Source organism: Mesoplodon mirus (genome assembly GCF_964341445.2).
Source record: "Mesoplodon mirus genome assembly, chromosome: 2".
NCBI lineage: Eukaryota > Metazoa > Chordata > Mammalia > Artiodactyla > Ziphiidae > Mesoplodon > Mesoplodon mirus.
The window spans coordinates 179,529,321-179,557,249 of NC_138977.1; the positions used below are offsets into that span (position 1 = coordinate 179,529,321).

At 51.5% G+C, this 27,929-nt stretch overlaps 1 protein-coding gene across 1 annotated transcript in view; it reads left to right on the forward strand.

Moving 5' to 3' along the window:
- Nucleotides 1-27,929, forward strand: part of GPRIN2 (G protein regulated inducer of neurite outgrowth 2) — a gene marked incomplete at both ends in the record, with an annotated part of 38,918 nt that extends 10,989 nt beyond the window's left edge. The window contains one exon of the mRNA XM_082601160.1: nucleotides 26,622-27,929. Coding sequence (XP_082457286.1) covers nucleotides 26,622-27,929 — 1,308 coding nt within the window. The remainder of the gene's footprint in view (nucleotides 1-26,621) is intronic.

Consider the following 27,929-nt stretch of genomic DNA (forward strand, 5'->3'; position numbering starts at 1 on the left):
CAATTAACCTTAAGAATCAGCCCTGTCTAAGGAAGTGTCATCTGTCATCACTTAGGAACAGAAAGGCCGGAGCAGGTTAAAGGACACGCCGAGAAACGTGTGGAAGACTGTGTTTCTGACATTTATGTCAATTCCAGCCCAGTCACCACAGGTCCCTCTTTGTGAGATGGGGAAGGGTTTCCCCCACCAGCATCATCACTTTTCTCTGGTTTTATTAGGGTGGCCTCAGCCTGAATTTCCCATAACCCCTTCTGCTGAGGAGCTTGGAGGGAACATCTGTCCTTGTCAGGTCAGAAGTCCCCTCCTTCTCCCCTACTCCACCATGCTGGCTGCAAATGTGTGCCATCCTATGGACGACCACCCAGGGTCCCAGGGTGGAGCCCAGAGCCCACGGCTCACTCCTGCCTTCCAGGGATGTTCTCTGCTCCCCTGCCCAGTTCTCCCTGCTTCCTGTTCCCTGCTTGGCAGCCTTTTTCCTCTCCTGGCAATGGCATCCTGCCTTTTCTTTCTCGGGAACTACTCTCTCGTCTCCTTGTCCATGTAGTAGCTGATAAAAACCAATCTCTTCCCTTTCCCTGCATCATCAGCTTGCCTCTTTTCTGGAGCTTTGCACATGACCCAGACCACAGGGATAGGTTCAGGGTTGGGTCATGACCTAATCAGAATCAATCCTGGAATTTTTGTGACATCACTCTCTTTATTGGTGGGAGTTGTTGAGCTGAAGGAGCTGAGTCTGGGGATGTTGGGAGCACCCGTGTGGAGGAGTGTGTGTGAGACAAGAGCTCAGAGCAGCACGGGAGGCCTGATGAAGCTGTCTTGCTCTTGGTCCTGCTGTGCCGGCAGCCATTTATCCTGGCTGGTCCAATAAATTACCTTTTTTTTTTTTTTTCTTAAGCCAGTATGAGTTGATTTCTGATATTTGCAACTAAGACTCTTAATTAATTGTTAGCCAAGGCAGGAAATGAATGGGAGGTGGGGACAGCAAGCTCTGTGAGGCTCTTATTCCCATTTTACTGAGGTGGAAGTGAGGGACACTGAGATGATGAGGCTAGGGAGTGGCTGGCCAGGTTTGATTAGCTGTTCTAGCTCAGGGTTCCCTGACCACCAAGGCTGCCCCTCAGAGCAGAAGTCAGGGATCAATGCAAGACTTGCCCTTTCTGAATTGTCACCTCTGACCAGGCAGCTGTCCCAAGGATTGTTTTGGGCACTCGAGTGTAGGGTCTTATCGACCAGGGCCATTTGTGACAAACAACAGTTAATTTACTACTTAGCCTTCAACACCCACCCCAACCCTCCCTCCAGCTTCTCCGATGCTCACAGTGGAACCCAGATTTTGTTAGGGGCAGCAGTGTGCTTGGCCCACAGGGATGCATCTGGAGGGTCTGAGCCTTTCCTGACACCCACATCTCCCTTTGCTACGTTCTGACTTGGCCAGCCCTCTTTGCATCTGGGGTGGCCATAGGATTGTGTTTTAGACAGTGAGATACATGAAGACATCTTCCAGGGGGCTTCTGGGAAAATTTTTTTTTCTTTTGATATTTCAAGTTGTTAAATTGACATTTTGGCTGAGATACTAAGAAGTTAGCAATCAAACTCCAAAGAGTGGGGGGTAGACTATGATGTAGATTTTCAAAGGCAGCTGAGAACCAGCTGGATGACTGGCCCATAGTGGGAAAGAAAAGGCTGGGAGAGTGGAGGAGAGAGAGGACTTGGGAGATGCCTTTGGGGAAGGCTGGGCTGTGATGTGGGACCCTCGGCAAGCGGGGCAGGGGGGAAGCTACACCCTCCCCTCGAGCCCAGGGAGCTTCGGCTTCAACAGGCCCACTCTGAGAGCTTGCTTTGGGAGGAAATGAACTGGAGGTTGATGCGCACAGGCAACGGTGGCTTCTGGCTTGAGATGGTGGAGAGAGAGCCAGAGGCCCGAGCAATCTGCTGCTGTGTTGGGAAGTAGCTGCCCTCCCTCTAATGAGGGTCAAAGAGCTGTGGATCTCGGGGACTAGATGTGCCACTTGTGGTGGGAATGTGGGTCTGAGTGACAGGGAATTACCACTGACTTGCTCCTGGGGCTTGTCAGGACGTGGGCTGTGTGCATAATTCCCATGATCGGATGTGGGCCACATGAACGAACGAGCTGGGGTGCCTACCCAGAGAGTTGATGGGGCTGCAGCAGAAGGAAGTAGGAGGTAAACTTTCTAGGGGCTGAGAAGTGAGCAAGTGGCTTCTGATTCATTTGTTGGGGTCAAGGGAACCACATCTCTGGAGCTGGGGGTTGGGGTAAAGAGGTTGGGGAGTAGGGGTGGGGAAGGGAGGATCTTTAAGAGACTTTTCAGAGTGCCCATGACAAAATTCAACCTCTTCCAGATCCAGAGAGCATAAGGCCATCACATGAGACCAGCAAGAAAGGACTTTCCATACCTCTTCCTTTCCTCTCTCCTTATGCTCTGACCTCAGAAGGCTGCAGTAGGCAAGGTGAGAGAGTAGAAGATGCTGACCACAACACTCTCTCAGAGATCAGGGGGTTGCCTGAGGCTGGCCCTGGCTATGGGAGATGGGAAGACTTAACTCTAGCTCAGGTTTTCAGATTTATTACCTGGGCTGGGCTTTTCTGAAGACCGAATCTGTTATTGAACCCAAGTTTGTGTGCCCAAGCACAGTGAGGCCAAACAAGCTGAGATGTTGGAGTTTGGAGCAGAGAAAGGTTTATTGCAAGGGCCAAGCAAGGAGAACTGGCTCAAAAAGCCTAAAGTCCTCGATGGGTTTCAGCAAAGTGTTTTAAAAGCAAATTTGGGGGAGGGCTGCAGGGTATGTGACTTTCTACTGACTGGTTGGTGGTGAGCTAACAGGGTGATGTTCCAGGAATGTCAGTCATCAGCTTTCTATCTAGTTCTGACCAGTCTGGGGTCCAAGTGCTTGCGCTCAGCATGTAGTCACCATCCTCCACTTGGGTGGGAGCCTTAGTTCCTGTAGAAGAACTCAAAGATTTGTATCAAATTGCTATTCATATCCCCCACCCTCCCCGAGGAGGAACCAGGACCCTGCCCCAAGGCTTCACTATTGTTTCTTTTTTTTTATAGATTTTTTTTTTTGATGTGGACCATTTCCAAAGTCTTTATTGAATTCGTTACAACATTGCCTCTGTTTTATGTTTTGGTTCCCTGGCCACGAGGCATGTGGGATCCTAGCTCCCCGACCAGGGATCGAACCCGCACCCCCTGCATTGGAAGGAGAAGTCTCAACCACTGGACTGCCAGGGAAGTCCCTGCACTATTGTTTCTTGACTGCAGGAATTTGTTTCTGCATTCCCTCATTTTCCTAATTAGTAACTGTTTGAATCTGCTCTTTGGAACTCAGGAAGGGTCTAGGAGGCTGAAGCCTTTTTCCTACAAGCAAGAAATGGGGGGGACTTCCCTGGTTCTCCAGTGGGTAAGACTCCACGCTCCCAATACAGGGGGCCCGGGTTCGATCCCTGGTCCGGGAACTAGATCCCGCAGGCATGCCGCAACTAAGCGTCCGCATGCCGCAACTAAGAGTCCACATGCCATGCCACAACTAAAGATCCTACATGCTGCAACTAAGACCCCATGCAGCCAAAAAAAAAAAAGAAAGAAAGAAATGGGGAGCACAGAAGGGCTTTTATACCCAGGAGGGCCCCACAGATTCCTGCTCAGTTTCAAATCAAGACTGTTGAGGGCATGAGGGCAGGGGACAGAAGAGAAGAAATCTCTGTTGAATGTTGCTCCATTCCAGGTGTGGCCTCCATAGAGAGCTCAGGGCTCTCTCATATCTTACTCCTTTCCCCCCTCCAAATGGATCATGTGATGAGGGACAAGGCCATCTTATTGGACTTTAGGGCTCAAGGCTGAGCGTCCATTATAAAGAGCAAATCAGTTGAAGTGCTGAGCCTGTGGGGAAGGTTATTCTTTGGTTACCTTCTGTGGCAGATTAACTTATCCGTCCCAAGTCCTCTTTTCCCTGTACTAGTATTGTACTTCCTCATTCTTGCACACAGTGGGGAAACTCACCTCCCTTCTACTTGACCTTCAGCTTGGCCTTGTTACTTGCTTGGGCCAATAGCATGTTAGCAGAGATGATGCGAGCAAAGGCTGGACTTGCCTTGCTCTCTTGTGCTTCTTCCATTGAGGTGAGAAGAGCATGACCCAGGGAGCTGCTGGCTCCAGAGAGATGAGATGGCTCCAGAGATGATGAAAGAGAGATCTGTGGAGTAGATCCAAACTGGTCTGGAAGCCTGGAATCAATGAGGTCAGCTTATGCCAACCTACCCCAGCCAAGGCGCAGACATGGAAGGGTGATATAAATGCTTACTGCCCAAGAGATTCTGTAGGCGGCAAGAGTTGACTGAAACACAATCATTCTCTTGTTGATTACTTTGGTGAGACTGGAGTGGGGAGCTGAGCAGAGCTCACCTTTGAAGAGCTACATCCTTTCTCCTGCTTCACAAACCTTGCAGCTGTGGCCCCAGGTGGATGGTCTTGCCAATTCTCCTTACTGGCTGACTTTGGTCTTCCCTGGACCAGCCTTATTTTTTTTTAAATTTATTTATTTATTTTTGGCTGCGTTGAGTCTTCATTGCTGCATCCAGGCTTTCTCTAGTTTGCGGCGAGTGGGGGCTACTCTTCGTTGCGGTGTGCGGGCTTCTTATTGAGGTGGCTTCTCTTGTTGCAGAGCATGGGCTCTACGTGCGTGGGCTTCAGTAGCTGTGGCACACGGCCTCTAGAGAGCAGGCTCAGTAGTTGTGGCGCACGGGCTTAGTTGCTCCGCGGCATGTGGGATCTTCCCGGACCAGGGCTCAAACCCATGTCCCGTGCATTGGCAGGCAGATTCTTAACCAGTGCACCACGAGGGAAGTCCCTGGACCAGCCTTAATTATTGTGGGAGTGGTAAAGCTCCAAGGCCTGGGTGGTGGTAGTGGATTTAGGGGAAAGAGAGAAAAAGGCTCAGGGAGGATACCTGGGGTTGTTGTAACACAGCATCCTTCATCCTTCTTCTGCTAAAATGGTACCCTGTGTGCGTTGTCTCAGTGCTGATGGCTCAGGTGTGGTTGACCCCACCCTCTGTTTTGGAGCTGGCCTTGATTCCTCTGCAGTTCCTCTCCTGGGTGCAGTGATGGGTTCAGAAAGACACAGGCACAGGGCTCATCAGGGCCAATGAGATGTAACCCCATTTTTCCTCACAATGGTGGGAGAGAGACAGGTGCTCTTCCCAAAGGCCTTGAATATAACGCAGGAATCTTGCATGATTAGAAAAGAGCATGATGAGAACAAGATCATCTTGGAGTTGTGGTGACCAGAGATCAGAGGGAGAGAAATATTGGGTCCTGGTGACAGTTGAATCAGACCATGTCTGAAGCCAGAACACTCTTGAACTATTCCCTTAGGTGAGTCTACAAATTCCCATTTGTACTTAAGCAAGTTTGGGTGGGTATCTGCCATTTGTAATCAAAAATCTCAAATGATACAAGATTGCCACCCGCTTTGAGTTCTCTGTGGGCCAAACTTGTAACTCAGAGTTTGTTTACCTGGCCTTATTTTCTGGACATATACCCCTCTTAGGTGAGTGTATGTGTATACATGTGTATGTGTATTTACTGTTGGACATGGTAGAAAAAAAGAATTTATATAAAAAGATATTGAGCCACATCTCTACAAATGACCCATGCAGACATAAAGAATGGATATGTGGACACAGAGGGGGAAGGGGAGGGTGGGATGAATTGGGAGATTAGGTTTGACATAAATACACTACCATGTGTAAAATAGATAGCTAGTGGGAACCTGCAGTACAGCACAGGGAGCTCAGCTCGGTGCTGTGTGATGACCTAGATGGGTAGGGTGGGAGCGATGGGAGGGAGGTCCAAGAGGGAGGGGATATATGTATACATATAGCTGATTCACTTCATTGTACAGCAGAAACTAACACAACATTGTAAAGCAATTATACTCTAATAATAAAATATATATATATTGAGCCGCTGACCAAATACCATCCCTTGAAAACTGTCTACACAAAGTACGTACTTTACTTACATTATTTTATTCATTCATTCTTCATAACCACCCTCTATAGTAGGTATTTATTTTTTAGATTATGAAGCTTTCTTCTTTTCAAATCAAACAACTTTTTATTGAAGTGTAGTTGACTTACAACGTTGTGTTAGTTTCAGATGTACAGCAAAGTGGTTCAGTTTATATATATATATATATATTCTTTTTCAGATTCTTTTCCATTATAGGTTATTACAATATATTGAATATAGTTCCCTGTGCTACATGGTAGGTCCTTGTTGTTTATCTGTTTTACATGTAGTAGTGTGTACCCATTAATCCCAAACTGCTAATTCATCCCTCCCCCAACTCTTTCTCCTTTGGTGACCATAAGTTTGTTCTCTATGTTACAGTAGGTATTTTTTTTTTATCAGTTAGGAATTATTTTGGCTACAGCTTACAGAAAACCTGACTAAATGTGGCTTAAACCATAAGGAGATTTGTTACCATATTTTATTAACTTGAAGATGCCATTGATTATGAAATGTATCATTAGTACACTACCTTCTTTGCATAAGAAGAAAACCGCTATCAAACTATGAAGCAATTCTTTATTATCAAATCATTTGTGAGATGTGACTTGATTTTAGAGGTATTACATGTGAAAAAGAATGTGGATCTTAGAATTGGTGAAATATAGTATTACTTAACAAGAAATTGGAGTTAGATGGCCTCAGATTTGGTTTGGCAAAGAGTATCATCCAAGACTCAGGCTCCTTGTGTCTTTCTGCTCTGCCGTCTCAGCATGTGTCAGCTTAAAGTTGCAAGATTGCTACTGTAGCACCAAGCTTGGTGTTCTCTATCACACCAAGTTCAAAGGCAGAAAAAGAAGGAAGAGAACATGGGTGGGATGAGTGCTTCTTTCCTCACTCACTTCTCTCCTTTCATCAGAAAGCCCTCAGCATGTTGACTCTTATACATCATGGGCAAGACCCACACACAGCCAGGCTGGTTTCAAGGGAGACAAAAAAAGCAGGTAACTGACTTTTCAGTCTTACAGTGGGAGGTGGGCAAGGGACTTCAGAAATGGCTGTCCATGTCACAGGGTTTTTGTTCCCATTTTATAGATAAGGAAATTAAGGCTCAAAGAACCTTAGTTATGTATCCTTAGTTATCCACCCAAGTACACATAATTAGAAATTGGTCAACCCTAGATTTGAAGCCAGTGTTGAGTGATCCAAAGTCCATGTTCTTTTCCTTGTACCATGAATCATCTGTATGTTAAAGACCCACAGTGAGAAACTTCAAACAGAGAAGATAAATAATAAGGTATGTATTTGGATGCAAACACTGTACAACCCGACTATCAGTGGATAAAAGAGATAAGGGTTTACTGTTCTTGGGTAACAAGCAGCCCAGAGATTGGCAGCCTAGGGAAAGGCAGCCACTCAAGGATTTCATTAAGATTCTAGGCTCCCTCATTCCCCTCCTTTAACTTCCTTATTGTGTGGCTCTGTCTTTATGGTCACAGCATGACTGCTGCATCTTAGGACATCACATCTAGCTTTCCTTACTGATGATTCCCTCTTAAATCTCATTGATCAGAATGAGGTCACAGGGCTACTCCTAGTCACAAAGGAAACTAGGAAATGTATATCTAGCTGGGCACATTGTCATCCTGGATAAAACTGTGACTCTGTTAGGAAGAAAGAAGAAGAGAGAACTTGGGTAGCGTTTGTCGTAAGTACTGTGTGTGTACTTGGCCAGTACAGTTGGCTTTCCTTTATTCATGCAGGTGGTACAAACCTCCACTTGGGGCTTAGGCATGGATGTATGATTTACTTTGGCCAATGAAATAAATACGAGCAGAAGTGACACATACCACTTTCTAGTGGAAGCTTTAAGAGTTGGTGCGTGATTCCCCATCATTTTCCATCGATGTGGTGACTGTAAAAGCATATGTCAAGAAGCCTCCAGTTGCCTGGGTTCCTGAGGAACTATGAGGAACAGAGCTCTCTTGCCAACTTATGATGGACATAAAGCAAGAGAGAGAAATAGGCCTTTGTTTAGTTAAGACACTGATATTTTCACGAGGTTTGCTATTGCTATGTAATCTAGCCTATCCTGACACAGGTAAGCAATCAGCAGTGTCCATCATTTGGTCCTCAGGCAATATAATGATAGGATCAGCAAGAAACCAACACCCTGGCCTGAACTGGCACAAACAATGTCCCAGTTTCCCCAGAGCAAGGGCTGTTTTAGTGGCCTCATAAAAAGAATTGAGTCCATAGGTTCTCAGGCATGAGGGATGCTTGCCTATCTGGAGCAGCCATTGATGCCACATCTGAGCCCACTGACTCAGCCACCCTCCCACCAGCTAGCTCTTCAGCAGTGTCTCTATCTCTTTGTCAAGTCTTAGAAATAGATGTGGTGAGAATCTGCCATGTATACCTGCTTCCCTCATAGAATAACAGAAACCATGTTCCCTCTTCCATCAGGTGCACTCTGTCCTAGTCAAGTGGGGCTGGGTGGGTGTGGGATGCAGATTAGGTCAATCAGATGCTCTCAATCTGAAACCTGAATCTTGAGTGGAATAATCCAGATGAATTGGAAACTGATTGGAATTTATTCTCCTGCATGCTAAAGAGATCTTCTATTAGGTTCTGCTATCTAGTCCTCAGAGCCTCACTTAGTACAGTTCTTTCTGGGCTCCCTGAAAGCATTGCACATCACCCAGAGATTATGGACCTGGAGCTGGAGGCAGTCACTGATTGAGAATCTAGGTCCCCTGTGGTCTTCTGTTGCAGTGGATATGAGTAGAGTTTTGGTGGCATATGGTAAAATTGCATTCATTATCTTAAGCAAGAATATTTTAACAAGTATGTTTATGGGAGGAAGGATAGGAGTGGATGTCGGGTGGCCAAAGGTGCAGGTTGCAATGGATATTTGGTGTTTTTGCCTGTCCAGAATCCATTCTTGCTTCTTCTGGTGACAAAATCCATGTGTTCTCCTCTGTTCTCAGACCTCTATTCTTAGGGTCGGCTGACTTATCCTTGACTCTAGAGCTTGATCCAGACCTGGCCAGTCAGAACATTGCATTCCTTAGACCATGGTGATGAGTGAAGAGCTGGGTAGTGACTCATGTTAGTTTATTATGACTCCTTAGAACTTAAGGGGAACTGTTGAGAGTGATAATAACAATAATACCTATTACAATAATTTAACATTATTCTCAACTCCTAAAACTCTTTTCCATGGACTTAGAGCTGTGAGGATCTAACCCAGGAGCTGCTGAGTTAACAACGTATGGAAAGTCCAGCTAAAAGAGATGAAGAGGTGCCAGGTTCTTTTTTTTTTTTTTAAATAAATTTATTTATTTATTTTTGGCTGCATTGGGTCTTTGTTGCTGCTCACAGGCTTTCTCTAGTTGCAGCAAGTGGGGCGTACTCTTTGTTGTGGTGCACGGGCTTTTCATTGTGGTGGCTTCTCTTGTTTTGGAGCATGGGCTCTAGGCACGCGGGCTTCAGTAGTTATGGCATGTGGGCTCAGTAGCTGTGGCTTGCGGGCTCTAGAGCGCAGGCTCAGTAGTTGTGGCACTTGGGACTTAGTTGCTCCGCGGCATATGGGATCTTTCCGGACCAGGGCTGGAACCCATGTCCCCTGCATTGGCAGGCGGATTCTTAAACACTGTGCCACCAGGGAAGCTCCGAGGTGCCAGGCTCTGCTGACATCATTTAAGCCTCTGGATTCAGCCAAACCTGATTTTGGACTCTTGCCTTACAAGAGCCTAAGAAAAGTCCTTTGGTGCTTCACCCAATTTGAGTTGGGTTTTTGCCTCTCAAAGTCCAAAGCGTACACTGGCTAATACACTTCTTTTTTAAAAAAATATATTTCATATTTTATTTATTTATTGGCTGCATTGTGTCTTCGTTGCTGCGCGCGGGTGTCTCGTTTTGGTGGCTTTTGTTGTTGTAGAGCATGGGCTCTAGGTGTGCGGGCTTCCGTAGTTGTGGCGCGCGGGCTCTAGAGCACAGGCTCAGTGCAGGCTCAGTAGTTGTGGCGCACGGGCTTAGTTGCTGCGCGGCACGTGGGATCTTCCCGGACCAGGGCTCGAACCCATGTCCCCTTCATGGCAGGCAGATTCTTTTTTTTTTTTTTTTTTTTTTTGGCGTTACGCGGGCCTCTCACTGTTGTGGCCTCTCCCGTTGCGGAGCACAGGCTCCGGACGCGCAGGCCCAGCGGCCATGGCTCACGGGCCCAGCCGCTCCGCGGCATGTGGGATCCTCCCGGACCGGGGCACGAACCCGTGTCCCCTGCATCGGCAGGCGGACTCTCAACCACTGCGCCACCAGGGAAGCCCTGCAGGCAGATTCTTAACCACTGTGCCACCACGGAAGCCCTGGCTAATATACTTCTATGTAGAAGTACAATACATCAGTGGTGGCACCTGCTATGCCCACAGCCCTAACAGAGGGGACAGCTAGTAGGTGGACATGTTTTAGACCATGTGGCCATTGGATGGGAGAGGGCCACATGGTCTAAAGTGCTGAGTTCATCGGCTGGGCAGGACTTGTGAGCTTTTCTTTGGCATTAAAGATCACATATGTCTATCAGATTCCTCTTGTTTGAACTGGGAAGTTGGAAAGATGGCAGGAGCAAGGCAGCTAGCTGCAGAGGAAGACACAAGAAGGATGCATTAAGAGATGCCACCAGGAGGAGCTGGGGCCTTGGTGATTCAAGGTGTCCAAGCAGCAGAAATTCTGCATCAGTAGAGGGCTCTAGTTGGTAGAAAGAGTGGAAAAGAGGAAAGTCAAGAGGTTAGATGGTGCACTTAGCTCCAGGAAGGAAGCAATGCAGTAATGGATATTTCTGGATCTGTCTTGCTTGTTCCTGAGGACTCCCATGTCCCCTGCATTGGCAGGCGGATTCTTAACCACTGCGCCGCCAGGGAAGTCCCCACGAGTGAGTTTCTTTCTCAAGACTCCTAGAGAAATTCCTTATTGTATGTCATTGGCGCTAAGTGGGACACATACCTATTATCCTGAACAACCTCTGCGGCCAGGGTAATGTGATGCAGTGATTGGCTTAGGCCTCATCATATGCTCTTCCTCCTGAGACCCACCCAAAGCACATGGGCATGGAGGAGAGGAGAGGGTGAGTAATTTGTAGCATACAGGTTGAACTGCTGGAAGAGAAACTTCAAGTGAGATTGGCTTAAGCAAGATAGAAGTTTCTTTCTCTCTTACCTGTGTGTAGGTAAGCAGCCTGGGAGCCCAGGTTTTTTCCTATCTTGTTGCTTCACTAGCCTTAGGTATTAGGTATCTGTGTGGTATGAGATGTTTCACCATCTCTACCACACAGCCAGTGGGAACAGAAAAGAGAAAGAGGAGGGCTCACCCCTTCTGGTTACAGGCATTGCCTCTCCGCACTTCAGTCCTACTGGTCAGTTACTTGGCCAAACATTGCTTTCAGGAAGATAATGAAATATTGTCTTTTTTCCCCCCTGGATTTCCATGTCCCCAGATAGAAGAAGGAGATCATGACCATTAGGGGCCAGTTAGCAGTCTCATTACCAGTCTGTCCCTTTGGCCAACCAAATGTCTGTGTGCTCCATTCTCCCAAAGCTTCAAATGTCCTCTCCCCGGGGAAGACAACCCCAAAGTTCCATCCAGTGCCTGTACCCAGCTCCCAGCCTAGGATCTGGGCATGGACAGCCTGCAGTGTGGGGTCTGGATGTAGTTCTTTGTGGTGCAGTGCCCTCTAAACACATACACAAGTTAGCTGCCTCATCACACCCAATATACAACAGTTCATTAGAACAGTATAACATAGTAGGAACCCCTGTCCAGAAGAAGGGAAAATGGAAACCCAACCCCTGCAACCACTGGTTGGCTTCTGTCATCAAATCTTGGTGGGCAGAAATTGCAAAGAATCCCAGGGTGTGGAGCAAATTCCTTGGATGAAGGTCCTCTCTCCAGGACTGTTCCTTTGGGCCCTGGTGCTCCCCACTTTGTTCACTCTCTTCTGTGGCCACATCTGAAGTGGGCATCGAAGGTGCACCCCTCTTGGGGCTGCATAGTTTTTCAGCCCACTTCCTGCTGGTGTGGGTTTCGTGACTTGGGGTTCGTTGCTTTGAGTCAACAATGCAGGCTGTTGCTGGCCGGGCTTGTGGTTTTTTTGGGAAACACATGTCCCTCAAAATCTTAGCTTTGGGCATGTAAGAGAATTTAAAACTCTGGTCTTTTATTTATGAGCCTATATGATATACCTGTTCACCACCCTCTCAACTTGAGACCAGTGAAAACATTCAGCTTGGATTGGAAGGCAATATCCTCCATCTGGTCTTTGCCAGTGAGCTGGCTGTCACTGTCACACTGAGAAGCTTTCACTGAAAGTACTTGAGAAAGACAGGGGTCCATAGTCTTGCCTCTGGCCAATACCACTTCTTCAGAAACGACTCCTATATCTGCCTCAGTTTGCGCTATAGAAGCAGTAGGATTTTTCAACCTGAAAGACTTTTCAGTTTAGGTTGTAGCCAATAGGCAAAGAGAGCTTCTCCTAGCACACCAACCCCCATCTCTGCCTGCATGCTGCCACCTCTATCCAGATTCTTCTGGCTCATGTAGGACTTTGTTGAGAGTGGCAAGAAGCAGCCCGCAAACCTCAACATCCTGAAATTTTCAACCATTTCCCTAGAGCTACAGATGACTTTCCAAGGCACTGTTAGGAATCAGTTTATCAACTGCTTCAGTGTGGCATAACATGGGTTTCCAGCTTTCCAGCCTGCAATAATATGTATTTAGAACATATTTTATGTTTCGTTACCTGCGGCACTTCCCTTCCAGGTCAAAATTGTTGTTAATTAATAGATAGGCTTTCCTTCTGCAAGACAGCCCCTACCCCAAAGAGTGGCTCAAATAGGCTAGAGGTTAATTTCTCTTTCATGTGATACTCGGTCGTAAATAGTCCAGGTCTGATAGACCATGCACAGTGTTGGGATTTAGGCCCCTTCTAACTTGCTGCTCTGACATCCCTAGGGCCCTGCCCTCATTTGAATGGTACAGACTGGCTTAATGCCATGACTTCATCCCATCAAGTGAGGAGGGAAAGGGCGAGGCACATTCTTTTTTTTTTTTTTAATATTTATTTATTTGGTTGCACAGGCTTAGTTGCGGCAGGCGGGCTCCTTAGTTGTGGCATGCGAACTCTTAGTTGTGGCATTCATGTGGGATGTAGTTCCCTGACCAGGGATCGAACCTGGGCCCCTTGCATTGGGAGCACAGAGTCTTAACCACTGCACCACCAGGGAAGTCCCAAGGCACATTCTTTCTGAAGGACACGACCTAGAAATGGCACTCATCACTTCTGCTAACATCTCACCGGACACAACCTAGGCCCTTGGCAGGCCTCGCAGCACCGTGCCTGGGAAATGTGGCTTTTATTCTGGGTAGTCATGTTCTTGGCTAGAGGAGTTCTATTACTATAGAAAGGGAGAATAAATATTGGGGGATGACCAGCAATCTCGGTCTGGGGGTGATCCTCCAAATGAAATGGGGGGATGGATTGCGGGGAGCAAAAAGCAACAGAGGTCTATTTATAGGCTCTCTCCTCGTGTGTCCCAGCCCCTTCCGCCTCCTTTAATCACCATGATCTAATTGTCTGTCTGTGTGTCTGTCATTGCTGTCCCTGAATCTCCCATCACAGAGGCCTTGAGGACTGGCACTTATTAGGGACTCAGTAAAATGCTTGTGGACTAAACTGAGGTGGTAATAGGTATTCCTGGGTAAACTACCTTTCAACCCTTCCTCCCTCCCTCTTTTCCTTCCTTCCTTTGTTCCTTCAGCGAGCATCTATTAGATGCCAGGTCCCAGGGAGTCTTCTCTCTCCAGGAGGTTCTTTTCACTCATGGATCTTATGGCTAGAAGAGTCTCTCACACTCTAGGGATATTTTTGTCTGAAAAATAAGCATATACCTTTCAACTTAGTCAGAGCTCTCTCTTCCTTAGGCAATGACACACTGACACCTTTGAACTTTCAGCGTCTCCTTTTCTGAGACTCCCAGAGTTGCTGCCCCAGTGGTCACTGTTGAGCTAGCTCAGTGTCACTTCCCCTTTAGTCTGGCAACAGCATCTTGCATCTTCATCACCTTCTGTGACCCTGGAGGGGCTGTCAGTCATAGCACAATGTCCCCCACCCTCCCAGGAGTAGCACACGACACAGGCTGGCCAATCGAAGAGCTCCCTCCCCCTGGCCCAGGATTGTCAAGCAGGGTAAGATTTGATTTGTGGATCCAGAGACATGAGGATGTAGATTTGGGGCTGCCAGCAACCCTTGTTTCCCAAGAGGAGAGAGCCCAGGTAAGAATGACTCTAACCCAGAGGGGATCAGAGGGAAGGAGTGTGAGAGACAGAGCCTTTGAATCTTGCAAATGCTTGAAGCTAGATTTAGGAAGTTCTCTTCTTTGCCTAAACATTAGCCCTTTTACTCAGAGTTCAGTTCTGATCAAGGATTGGTTAATAAGCAAGTTAATTAACTCAGAGACATATGGGGAGCAATCTGATTCAGAATTTGTCTAGATTGTTATGACTTTCTTCTTATGCTTTTTCAAATTGCCTTTCCCACACTTAACTGGCAGCAGTTTTGATGACTCGCTTTCCAGAGCATTTAACCCAGTTTTCACAGGAGCAAAACTTTCTTTTCATATTCATATTCCATGGGTTCACGTGCTATTTAATTACCTTGCATAATGATAACACATATGGTTGGAATAAGTAAGTTTGGATACAAACTCAACTGACCCTTGGTAAGCCAGCAACTCAGCTGGGAGAGCTGAGGTGCCCAGCTAGCTAAAGTGTGTCCTCCTGGCTACCAGCATCCAGAAGGCTTTGTTCACCATCTTTACTGAAGGGATGGGGACCTTGACTCATTCCACAAGTTGGTTAAGCGGAGATGGGTCAAAAGCACCTTGTATTTATTTATTTATTTATTCATTCATTCATTCATTCTTATCTTTTGGCCACACCACCCGGCATGTGGGATCTTAGTTCCCCGACCAGGGATTGAACCCACACCCCCTGCATTGGAAGTGCAGAGTGTTAACCACTGGACCTCCAAGGAAGTCTCAAAAGCACCTTTTAAAGTTTAACTCTCTAATTCTCTCGTAACTGTGAGTCTTAACTAAAACTTGTTTTTCTTTGATGAAGATTCTTTCTTTATGATTTCTGGTTCCAAACTTGCATGGCCCCCAATATTTCTTGGTGATCTTCTATGGCATTTCTTTGGTCAGTAGTCTCTTCCACTTTCTGCAACAACTATTTCAAACCTCCTCCTCCCTCCTTGCCCCTCCAACCTTTCCATCTTCCCCTGTCTGTCTCAGCACGTGATCTTGCGTTTTATTACACAGAGAAAACAGAACCATCAGACAAGAAAACAGAGATCAACAAACTTCCATTTCCAAACCTAGTGCCTAGGTATTACCCCATCATTTTTTCTTGCCCTCTGGTTACACAGAGAAATCGCCTGACTCCTGTTTACCGCGTTCAGGATCCCGCTGGGGACCTTACGCCAGCAGTGATCCCCACTCTTTCCTGTTCTTCAAGCACTCCCTCTCTATGGGCCCTTCTCTCCACTGTCAAATATACTCAGTTTGGGGGCTTCCCTGGTGGCGCAGTGGTTGAGAGTCCGCCTGCCGATGCAGGGGACACGGGTTCGTGCCCCGGTCCGGGAAGATCCCACATGCCGCGGAGCGGCTGGGCCCGTGAGCCATGGCCGCTGGGCCTGAGCATCTGAAACCTGGGCATCCAGAGCCTGCGCTCCGCAACGGGAGAGGCCACAACAGTGAGAGGCCCTTCCACCGCAAAAAAAAAAAAAAAAAAAAATACTCAGTTTGTTACAAGGTGCAGTGATCTGTCTGTGTCTGGCCACCCAGTCTCCATTCCTCCTTCTGGGGAAAATGCCTTGTGTGTGCGGTCCTGGTGGGTCCAGTGTGATGCTCCTAGAGATGCCTTCGGCCAGGTATTCCTCTCACCATCCAAGGACAGAGGGCATGTGGCCTTAGTTCAGTCAAATGAGCTCCTGCTTCCCTGGTTCTTTAAATCTCAAGTTGAGAGGCATACGGAAGACAAACAACTGAAATCCTTCCTTCCAGATGGTGGGGTGGCCCTTGCTGCTGGGGTCTGCACTCACCTGGCTCCTGTCTTGAGGAACCAAGGCCAGCTCTCTTGCATTAGCTTCCATCTGGGCTCTCTGCAATCTTCCAACAAGTTCCTTTTTTGCTTAACTTAACCAGTGTCCTTTTCTGTTTCTTGAAATCAAGGAAAACCACTACATGATGCATCATATTAAAAAGCAAAGCAGGGGGCCTCCCTGGTGGCGCAGTGGTTGAGAGTCCGCCTGCCGATGCAGGGGATACGGGTTCGTGCCCCGGTCTGGGGGGATCCCATATGCCGCGGAGCGGCTGGGCCCGTGAGCCATGGCCGCTGGGCCTGCGCGTCCGGAGCCTGTGCTCCGCAACGGGAGAGGCCACAGCGGTGAGAGGCCCGCGTACGGGGAAAAAAAAAAAAAAAAAAAGCAAAGCAGGACTTCCCTGGTGGTGAAGTGATTAAGAATCCGCCTGCCAATGCAGGGGACACGGGTCCAAGCCCTGGTCCAGGAAGATCCCACATGCTGCGGAGCAACTAAGCCTGTGCATCACAACTACTGAGCCTGCGCTCTAGAGCCCACGAGCCACAACTACTGAGCCCATGTACCACAACTACTGAAGCCCACGCGCCTAGAGCCTGTGCTCCACAACAAGAGAAGCCACCGCAATGAGAAGCCCACACACCGCAATGAAAAGTAGCCTCTGCTTGCTGCCACTAGAGAAAGCCCATGCTCAACGAAGACCCAACACAGCCAAAAAAAAGCGAACCAAAAGACAGCACCAACACCAAAAAAATCTCTTTCTTGATCCCACACCCCTTTCCAGGTGACACCTTTTTTTCCTTTCCCCTTTACGGCCATCCTTAAAAGAGTTGCCTTCACAAGCACTGTCTTCCATTTTCCCCCTTGACTCCAGTGGCTCTTGCTCCATTACCTCGTTGAAGCTGCTTGTTCTAGGCGCCCGGGGTCAGAGCAATGTCCCGGTTTCCCTCTTTCCTTTTTGGCTGCTCCTTCTCAGTCCTTTGCCACCTGGTTACTCACAGGTGGGTCCTAGGTCCTCTTCTCCACACTCTCCCTGAAGACCTATCCACTCCTGTGACTTCAGAGACCCCTGTGCCCGTGATGCCCAGACCTCCTGGGGAAGCCCAACCCCCAGTCCTGTATGTGCCACTCGCCTCTCCACCTGCTGTCTCACCCATCCCAGCATGCCCCCACTGAACTCCTGAGCCCACCATACCTGCTTCTCTTCTGTCAGGGTCTGAGTCTCAGGAAATGGCACTTGGCCCATGAGGTCCTAAGTCAAGCGCCTCCTCTCTCTACCAAAGCAATCAACAAACTCCACTCGCATCCCCACCCCATGCAGTCCTAGCTTGTATCTCCAGAACAAAGGAGGAGCTCGATAAATATTTGATCAAATGACTGATAGCAGCAAGAAGACTCTACAGAACACTTAAACTCTCTGTTTCCTATAGTCCTGTGAGGTAAGAATAAGTATTCTGCAGATGAGGAAATTGATGCCCAGAGAGAGGGATGGTTTAGCTTGGGTGTGAGATCACAGAACCAGTGAATATGCGGGGATGTTGGGATTGTCATTCCTGTCTGACTCTCCATCCTGGGCTCTCCGCCGGCAGCCACTGTAGCCAGGAGAGCTCCCATGACCAGCCACAAATGGAAGAAGAGGACCAGTGGGAAAAAGGGCCAAGGCCAGGGTGATGTTCAGAGACCCTAACGGCAGGTCCAGTCAGGCTGCATCTGCGGGCATCCAGCATGGCAGACATCAGCTGACACCCACCTCCGAGCAGGGATCCTTGAAACACTTGCAGTGAGGTTCTCAGGGGGCTCTCTGATGCTCAGGGAGCTGGGAGCCCCAGGTCTGAGTCCCGGATCTGGCACCAACTCTCAGTATATCCCCACATAGCTCATCCCTTCCTGGAACTCTGTTGACTTCCCTAAAAAGGAAATAAGAGTAAGATTCATGAGATGTTGGAGGAGGGGCCCTAATTCCTGGGCAGGGGCAGGAGTGGGTGGTGGTCTCAGCAAACAAATCCCCAACATGCCCCCCTTTGGCCATATCCCCCTGCCAGGCTGTGTATGGTGAGGAGGCCAGCCATCTGCTAGACCCTGGGAAAGAGACCCCACTGGAAAGGGGTGTTTAGGACAGTCTGAGTCTTCCTGAGCAGAACCCCACCCTCTTCACCAGTGAGTGAGATCCCAACTTGAAGCTGTAACTGGAAGGGTGGGGTGGGTGGGCAGAGAAGGTAAAACCAATGCTTCCAGGCCCTAAGTGGCAGGATCTCAGGCTGGGGGGAGTAGACAGTGATGCCCGTCATTAAAATCTGGGCAGAGAAGCGTGAGGGCATGACCCACAGGGTCAAATGCTGTGTGTGACATGGTGGTATAGAGTCGGCTCTCTGTATCCATGGGTTCCACACGTGTGGAGTCAATCAACCACAGATGGCAAACTTAATACACGATCAGCAGTCGGTTGAATCCAAGGATGTGGAACCTGCAGATATAGAGGGTCGACTATAGCACTTGACCATCTGAGGATTTTGATATCTGCGGTGGGGCCTGGAACAAATACCCCACGGATACTGAGGGAATGACTGTTTATCTGTTGTGTACTTTGGTCTATGAGAAAAACTGATGAGGGGCAGCTCAGAGCTACAGAGAGGAGTACTAAGGCTGGGAGGGGTCTCACATGCAGAGAACACACCAAGGCATTGGGTGGGGGCAGCTGGGTGTGAGGTCCAAGCCACACCTGCTGCATAGTGCCGCACGCCCCCTCCTCTGGACTAGGTGCCAGGCTAGGGGCTACGGAAAGTGAATGGTGCGGGCTCCTGCCTGGGCTTCCCACTCTCCAATGGCTGGGGAACATTCTGCAGGTCCCCTCTTGATGCTAGGTGGAGGCACAGGGCTGGTGGAGACCAGAGAAGTGAGGCTGGGGCCTGAGGTCTTCCCAAACTGGAAGAGCAGTAGAGATGGTATTGCCTCTTCCACCACTGAACCAGAGGGGTGCAGACCCCTCAGCAAAGGGCTGGGCAAGCAAATCAGTGGTCCCTGAAGCTGGGATCAACAGAGGAGGGTCGACACTGGGGCTCAATTCTCAGAGCCCAGAGATAGGACAAGATTCTCTTACAAGGGGCCCTGGGGGTGGGGCGGAGGGTGGTAGGAATCTCAAGGGTGGAAGGGGTCAGGATCAGTCTGGGCTGGTGGACGCCTGTTGGGAGCCTGTGTGTAAGGAGCCCCTGGTTGTCAGAGATTGGGGGATATTGAGCTAACTGAGCTCACAGGCCCCCATCCTAGTAGGGCAGGATCGGGATTTCCCAGGGCCTGGACTGGTTCCTGGCATCGTAGGGCGGGGAGAGAGTGAGACAGCGCGTTTTGGGGCTGCAGAGAGCAGCAGGAAGGGGTGCGAGCTTGGGCAGAGTCAGCTCATTCCCACATGGTCAATGTGCAAGCCAGCTGTTGGGGTCCCTGGGAGCGGGCTGAAGATTGAATGCCAGGGTTTGGGTTGGCTTGGGGGCAAAGGTGGAGACAGGGACATGGGCGAGGAAAGGGATGAGGGGTGTGGGAGAATACGGGCTTTGGGGCCAGAACTGGGGAAGCAACACTGGGCATGGAATCTAGGAGGTTTAGGTTGTGAAGGCCGGGTGGAGGGCTCTGGGGACAAGACCTGGGTCTTGGAGGGGCCGTGAAGGCGGAGTGCAAAGGACCAAGGTCGGTCTTGGGGTCTGCGAGAGTGAATCTGAGAGGATCGGACTCTGGGGTCCAGGGCTTGGAGAATGAACGTCCGCAGGGCGGGGACGAAGAGGGACCCGACCGAGTATCCCAGGGGACAGGTCCTAGCGCTGGGGTTCTCGAGGGCAGGGTGGGAAGTCCGTGACTTGTGAAGGGCGGGGCCAGGGTGACCAAGAACACGGTGCGGGGCCGTGAGAAAGGGGGTCTCCAGAGCGGCTGTAGATCTCTGTGCAGGGCGTGGTGACCGAGGGGAACAAGGACCGAGGCGGTGGAGCTAGGAAGACTTGGGCTGGGGAGCTGGGTTGGGGGCTGGAGGATTGTGGGGAGCCGAGCCTATGAGACTTGGGACGGCGGGGTCGGGTCGGGAAGATGGGTGTCTTGGGTGGGGGGTCGTTGGACAGGCCTGTAAAACTGGAGATCATGGTGGGGCGGGGCCGAAAAGACGGGACAGTGGGACGTGCCGCGAGCAGGGGGTCAGGAAGGAGGACTGGGGGCTCGCGGGGCAGAGTAGGGGGCGTTCGTGGGGCTGTAGGATGTGGGGATAGCGCGGGGAGCAGAGAGACCGTGGGGGCGGGGCCGGGGGCGGGGCCGGGGGGCGGGGCCGGGACGCCGACGTGGGCGGTGGAGCGCCGGGGCGGGCCCAGGTGAGCAGGGGTGCCGCCCCCTTCGTCCCGTCTGCCCCGGCTCCCCACCCCAGGCCCCATTCACCCCTCGGCGCCTCCCCGGCGCTGGCTCCGCGGGCCGGGCGGACCTCGGCTGGCGGCGTCTTCGGCTCAGGCCAGGTCCGGCTCGGCTCCATCTTGGGCCGCTGCGCCGGGCACCTGTGGCGGCCACAGGAGCAGCGCTTCCGCCGGCCTGCGCGGCCCTGGGCGGGCGAGAGGGTGAGAGGCCAGCTCCGTTCTCGCCAGTGTTAGGGCGAAGGAGGGTGGGATGGGCGGCGCCTCCCCTTCCTGCGCCCCGGAACCCCACTCCTCACCTCTCCCTGCACTCGGACCCTCCGCATCCCGGCCCCTGCCCAGTGCTCAGCGCCCCCCATGGCCGCATCCCTCCTCTCTCTGGTCTCATTGTCTTTCCTATCCCCTCTTCCACGTCTCCTCTGCCCATCCTCCCATTTCTCAATACTCTGCCCAGGACACCGTCTCATGCTGCTTCCACCCCTGTTCCTATGGTTTCTTCCCGTCCCCTTCCTCCTCCCTTTTCCATCCCCACCGCCCATCCCACCCTCCTCCCACTGCCCCCAGCCCCAGACCTCCCTTCCCTCTCTCATTCCTCCTGCCCTCCATCCCTACCCCCTTGGCCCACAGCCCCGTCTTCCTTCAGTCACTGTCTTTGCTGCTGGGAAGGTCTGTAGCCTAGTTTGGGGGATCGCGTTGAGGACCTTCTCCCTGAGTCCCGGTGGGCTTTGTGTGGGAGGGTCAGGGCAGGGACCCTTGCCCCTGGGGGAGAGTGTGTGGTGTGGTGTGTTCGGGCCTCTGGCTCTACAGCCTGTACGTTTGTTGTGCAGTGTGCAGCTGTGTGGATGCTGTTTCCTGCAGGCTCACACAGCAAGCGGGCCTGTATGTCGGCCTCTGGTGTGTCCACGGCTGCGGCGTGGGCCTATGCTGGTTCATGGGTGCCCGTGGCCACGCAGGTAGGGACACAACCAGCCACCTGGGCTGCTTCGGGTTTGGGGCAGCTGGGCCTGGAGGCTGACCTTCTCCATCCCAGGTTCCTCCTGGGAAGTATGGGCAAATCTGGGGCTGGCGGGGCCTAGGCTTCTCTGTGGTGAGCAGAGCTGGGTCCTGGGGCCTCTGCCCCACTGTTACCCCAGAACCCTTTCCTGCATAGCTTGTGAGCTGGGCATCTTGTTCTTAAGGCTCTGTGATGGGTACGTTTTGTCCCTCTAAACACTTCTCAGTAGCTCAGGAATGCTCCCTACTGCATTCCCCCACTTTGGCCCTCAACAGTCTGGTCCCATCAGTCCCTCTTTTGCCGCCGGGATGGATCAGACCACCTGCTGGAGGTTGCCACATCCTCACTATGCAATGAAGGATTTGGGTGGTGTGTATCCCTCCCTGGTCCCTGAGTGGTAAGATCCACATCTCAACATATGAGCAGTTTCTCCTCCTGACCACATAGCTTTGCTTTTTCCTGTCTTGGTTTTGCTGGAAGCAGAAGTCATCATCCAAATGCCTGTCCCTTAAAAGAGAAGACCTAAGTGGATGCCACAGGTGTGGTCTGCAATGGGGCCTGCTTGCACTGGCCTTGGTAATCCCCCTGGGCTCATCCCCAGAGGCCTTGGGCTCCTCTGCTAGGGCGACACAGCAGGAGTTGGAACCTCTGACCAGGTCAACCTAGCATTCTCTTTGGTTGGGCCACTCTGGAAGTTTTTGCAGAACTGGAGTTTTTTACTCAAAACGATAGTGGTTGAATGCTGCGTGTGAGGCTGGTTGCTCCTCCACTTGCTGACAAGCAGAACTGAGGCAACAGGAGAGTGCTGCCTTGGCCACAGGGAACTGGCCACAGTGCAAATTTGACTGGCATCAAATGGGGCAGGAGAGAGAACATTAAACTGTCATCTAAAGAACACTAGGGGTCTTGGATGCCTCTGTGCCTGTGCTTTAACTTGTGCTAAAACATCTCCCCAGGGTCTCTTTTTTGCATGAAACCAGAGCCTTTTCCATGATTTTTAAGGCAGATGGACATGCCATTTGGGGCACTTAGAATGCAGACTCCAAACTTGTGTGTGTCCGTATGCATGCAGGTATGAGCGTGTGCATGGGCATCCTTCAAAGTTGAGGTTTAAAATAGACTTGGAAACAGTGTGATGATGGAGACATTGGGAACAGTTGGTAACTAGGTCCTAGGATGGGGTGAGGGTAGGAAAGATTAAGAAGCAAGACCAGGCTAACCTATAGGGTGTCTCGATGGCTTCCTAAAAGCCATCTTTCTGCTCCCCCCCACCCCCCAGTACTAGTCCTGTGATACCTTGAGCACAAGTCACTCCTGATGGGAGGAAGAAAGATAAGATTATTAACAATCACTGTTCCAGGCAGTCCATATGCCATCACGTGCAGTCTTCACAACAGCCCTGCAGGGTGGGGATTTATTTCCGATTTGCAGATTGGGGTAACTGAGGCTCAAAGTGGTTAGGGGTCCACCTGAGTGCACATATGTAGGAAGGGGAAGAGCCTGGATTGGAAGCAGACCCCTTGCCCCACCTGCTTGCACTTGGCTCCAAGGTTCATTTGGTCAGCTACATTGCTTCTGGAGAGGCCCCTCTTCTTGGTGGTATGCTATGTGGGAAACCTCCTTTCCCTGGCATAACTCGAGTAACTTCCCTTGAAGCCCTTTCCTCGTTCAGGCTGGGAAGGCCAGCTAGGGTTCAGCTGTGGGTTCTTTGACATTTCTGAGCTGCTCCAGGTCTCAGTTTTGTCACCTGCCATTTGTGGAGGTAGGCTGAGGAAGGGAACCAACAGAAATATAACCTCCTCCCCCCACCCCCGGTGTCTTTGTGGTCACTGTTCTCTCACTGGGTGATGACCAACCCTGGACACTAGACAGCCATCTGGTGAGGCAGGCACAGCGGGACCCTTGTCACTGATGGCTTCTCACCAGCTCCTGGTGGAGTCTGAGGGTATCCCCAGCCTTGTCCCACCCTTTCCTTAGGATGGCCAGGGCCTGGCCTGGCTTCTTAAGGACCTATTTGTGAGGAGGGTCCAGGGTAGGTGAGGCTTAGCCAGAAGCTGTGTAGGCTGTCCAGATAGGGCTTCCTTGGCATACTTGGTCTTGGGGCTCTGTGGCTGTCTGCCTGCCAGGGGCTATCTGTGACCACAGCCTTCCCACGCAGCAGGCACTCCTCCTGCCCTCTTGACTCTGGGCAGCCTATGAAGCTGCTAAGAAGCAGGTCGGGCGGGATGGACATCCAGGCTTTGTTCCGACTCATTCACTTGTTCCACTGGCATGTTGTGGGCCCCACTGGGAGTGCCAGACGCTGCGCCGGGTTCTGGGACTCCAGGTGAGCCATGACAACAGTAAATAAAAAGGAACGACAGTGGAGAGTGATGGTGTCTGGGATGGAGGTCTGCACGGTGCTCAGAGGGAGCACAGAGACCCTCAGACACTCTTGGGTTTAATTCCTGGCTTAACCACTTACCAGCCGTGTGTCCTTGAGCAAGTCACTAAACCTCTCTCATACGTCTCAGATGACATATGTCATGAGGTTGCTTGGACTGTTAAATGAGACAGTGCTGGAAAGGAGATGGCACGTGCCTGGCAAACAGTGGGCGATTGGTCACCAGGAGCTGTTTTTCTTATTATCATCACTGTGATTGTTATTGGCTTTGTTGCCCTTCTCTGTTTATGTGTCCATCTTAGAACTCCTTGAGGGCTGGGCCTGGGCCATAGTCCTCTCTTGCCTACTCATCCTTTTCCTGACTCTTCCGGGGACCAGTCTGGCTTCAGCCCCAAGGAGCAGCCAGGACAGGATACTCCTGCCCAGGCTGGGACCATGTCTATAGCTGCACAGTCCAGTATGGTCATCATTTAACCATAGGTGGCCCTTTAAATTTCACTTACTTAAATTTCAATAAAATAAGATTTCAGTTTCTCAGTCGCACTAGCCACAGGTCAAGTGCTCAGCTCACATGTGACCAGCGCCTACTGCACTGGATGGCACAGAGCAGCATCTTTCCATCATTGCCAGAAGTCGTGCTGAACTGGGCTTCATAGCAAGCCTGGAGCTCTCAGGGGACAGCTGCCCTAGAAACATCCTCACCATTGGCTCGAACAGCCACCAGCCATCTCCTGAGCTCTGGGACAGCGAGAAGTTTGTAATATACAGAAACTGAGTTCCCGAGAGCCCTTCCCACATTCCCTTTCAAGTGGCCTTGCTCACCTGGCCAGGGTGGTTGGTTTCTTGACAGTTCTTATCAGCCCAGGCTGGGAAGGCAGGACTGGGATTGCCCAAACTGCAGCTGTTCCCTGCTATCCCTGCCGTGTTCCTCCAGCTGGTCCTGCCTGGCTGGGAGTCTCAGAGTAATGCTTCTAATTCACAGCTTTGGCCGGGGCCAGGCTGGCCCAGATGCCCTGACCCCACTCCCTCCCCTTGGGGCCCTGCCCAGCCCCTAGCCTGCTGCCCCCTTGTTGTGCTCTGAACATATGCCTCCTGCTTTCTGCTTACCCTGTTCCTTATTCCTTCCCCCTGGGCACTATCTCCCTCCTCTCTCTCCAGGCCTGACCTGCATGGCTGGTCCTCCAGGAAGTTCTGATCCATCACGCAAAGTGAGCTCTCCTGCCTTGGAAATGACCTCCCTCAGACCCCGTTCTTGGCACTCAGCCCTTTCCCCTATGGGTTTACTCTTGTATTCGCTTGTTCTCTCCATCAGACACACGGCAGACACTCTCTGAGTGCCAGCCACGTGTTAGGACAGACAGTGGGGAACAGGCCACAGGCTTTGACAGCTTCAGGCTGGTGGGAGGCCCACAGTTGGCCAGGCTTTTCCATCCAAACAGTGCTCAGCCAGAGATGGAGCCAGTCCCGTTGGGGAAAGCTTCCCCGGGAGGAGACACTAAGGTTGAAGGGGCCGGTGCTGACTCTGGGCTGCAGACGGGCCAGCGGGCAGGTCTGGAGGAGTCTGTATGGCTAGAGGAAGGGACAGGAATGGCAGGGAGGGAATGGGGCAGGAAGGGTGTGGGTGTCTGATTGGTGGTACAGGTATCCCCTGCTTTTCAAAAGTTCACTTTATGTCACTTCACTTTTATGAGAGACCTACATTAATTAGTACATGTTTTCAATAAAGGAAAGAAATCCGAAGAGGATTTTACAAGAAAAGGTAGTTGCTTCTTTGCTTTACACCATTTTGGTTTACGAACGGTTCCATAGGAGTGCTGTACTTCCGGATAGTGGGGGAGGCCTGTACTGGACCCCATTCTTGGGGGGCACAGCTGATCTAAACTAGTTCCATGTTGCCCAGTTCCAAGAGCCTGGCATGCAGTAGGTGCTCAGGAGATGGCTGTGGGAGGAATGAACAAATGCCGAGTGAGTCCTGTGCATAGAGGGCTGGTATGGGGGCCTCTTCCTACCCTTGGAGCCTGTGATGGAAGCCAGGAAAGCCCTTCCCCTTCATGGCAGCCAAGACTGATCCCCAGAGACATGACAGCTCAGTCAGGCTATGCCAGAGAAGATGGGGAGGGAGCATGGGAGAACCCAGGGTGGTTCTCAGTGTGCCCTGTATTCATTTCTTGCTTGTCCCATGAAACTTCTCTGAGCCCCCTCCCCACACCGTGTACCAAGGAGGCTCTAGTCCAGGTGAAAGAGATACTGACAGTTGTGGGAGGAACCTGGCTAGTATTCACCAGTTGAGCTTTACTGGTTATTAAAATACTGCAATACTTCTGTGCTAAGACCTATTGTCCCCAGCAGGCTTGGCCTCTCCCCTGGCTCCCCCCTTCCCCATAACCCAGCAGTAAAGAGTCAACAGCTGGGTGGTCTCTACGACCTTACCCTAGGGCTCCTTCTGATCGCTCGGTTCTGGTTTTTAGATATTTGAAGTGTCATCCCTGTGTATAATGTGTGGTGACCTTGATTTGCAGTGTCTGGTCTTCTGTCATCGTTTTGCTTGTGGCTTTGACTGGTCAGGCAGGCTGGGACTGAAGCTGTCCCCGCAGTGTGCCTTGCACCCTGTGGGCCCCCAGCAGAGTCCAGCGGAAGTGCTGCACCCAACTCAATGCCGCTCCCTCCCTCTCTCTCTCCTGCAGGCAGCCATGAGATCCAGCCGCCCTGAGCGGGGTGCCCAGGAACCCCTCAGTCCCTGCCCTCAGCCCCTGTCCTGGAGCTCCTCCAGCCTGCTGGGCAAAGGCCGGGGTCAGAGGCCGGAGCTCCATAAGAGCGCCAGCAGCACCGTATGGCGGGCCCAGCCGGGCGAGGCCAGCACGGGTGCCCAGGTCCTGGAGGAGGAAGGGCGCCAGGCTGAGAGTGAGGAACAGGCACGGGCCTCCAGCCCCCGGCCACAGCCCAGGGCCATGGGTCACTGGCGGAGCAGCACTGTGGGCAACGTGTCTACCGTGGGCGGTGGTGACCTGTGCTGCCTGCGGGACCCCAGCACCGCCGCTGTGCAGAGAAGCCACTTGGACCTGGTCTGCAGCACCCTGACCTGGGGCCACAGCAGTGCCCGAAAGGCCAGCCTCAGCTGCTCGGCCCTGGGCAGTTCGCCTGTCCATAGAGCTCAGCTGCAGCCCAGCAGCACTTCTGGCCAGGGTGGCCAAGCCCCCGCAGGCCTGGAAAGGGACCTGGCTCTGGAGGATGAGACTTCAAACTCAGCCTGGACACTGGAGGAGAGTCAGGTGTGGGTGCCGCCACCTGACCTGGGGGGCACAATGACCCACAGCAGCAGCCTCAAAGCCACTGGGCAGTCGGCCACCACCTCCTGCCATGCTCTGCCCCCAGCGGCCCTACTCTGTGGCATGAGGGAGGTGGGGGCCAGCAGCTGCTGCCATGGCTTGCCTGCCCCAGGGATCCTGGCCTTTCCTAAACTAGTGGCATCAGTGAGTGAATCTGGGCTGCAGGCTCAGCATGGGGTGAAATTCCAGTGTAGGTTGCCTGCGGGGCTTCCTGGGCATTCCCACTGCTGTGCCTACCCTTGGGGTCCCACCGGGTTAACTATGGAGGCTGGCGCCAGGACCAAGGATATGTGGACCATGACCTCAGCAAGTGACTTGGCCCCCATCTTGGCATCACCTCTGTCAGCCCAGGATGCCGGTGTGCAAGCAGCCCCCAAGGCAGTCTGCAAAGCTGTGGCCACCAGCCCGCCTCTGGAGGCCCCTGTGGCCCTGCACACATTCCCGGAGGTAACTCTGGGGTCCAGCCTGGAGGAGGTGCCATCCCCTGTGCGGGACGTGCGATGGGATGCTGAGGGTATGACATGGGAGGTGTATGGAGCTGCAGTGGACCCTGAGGTACTTGGCCTGGCCATCCAGAAGCACCTGGAGATGCAGTTTGAGCAGCTGCAGCGGGCCCCTGCCAGCGAGAACAGCCTGTCTGCAGAGGGCCGGAGGGGGCCACTTTGA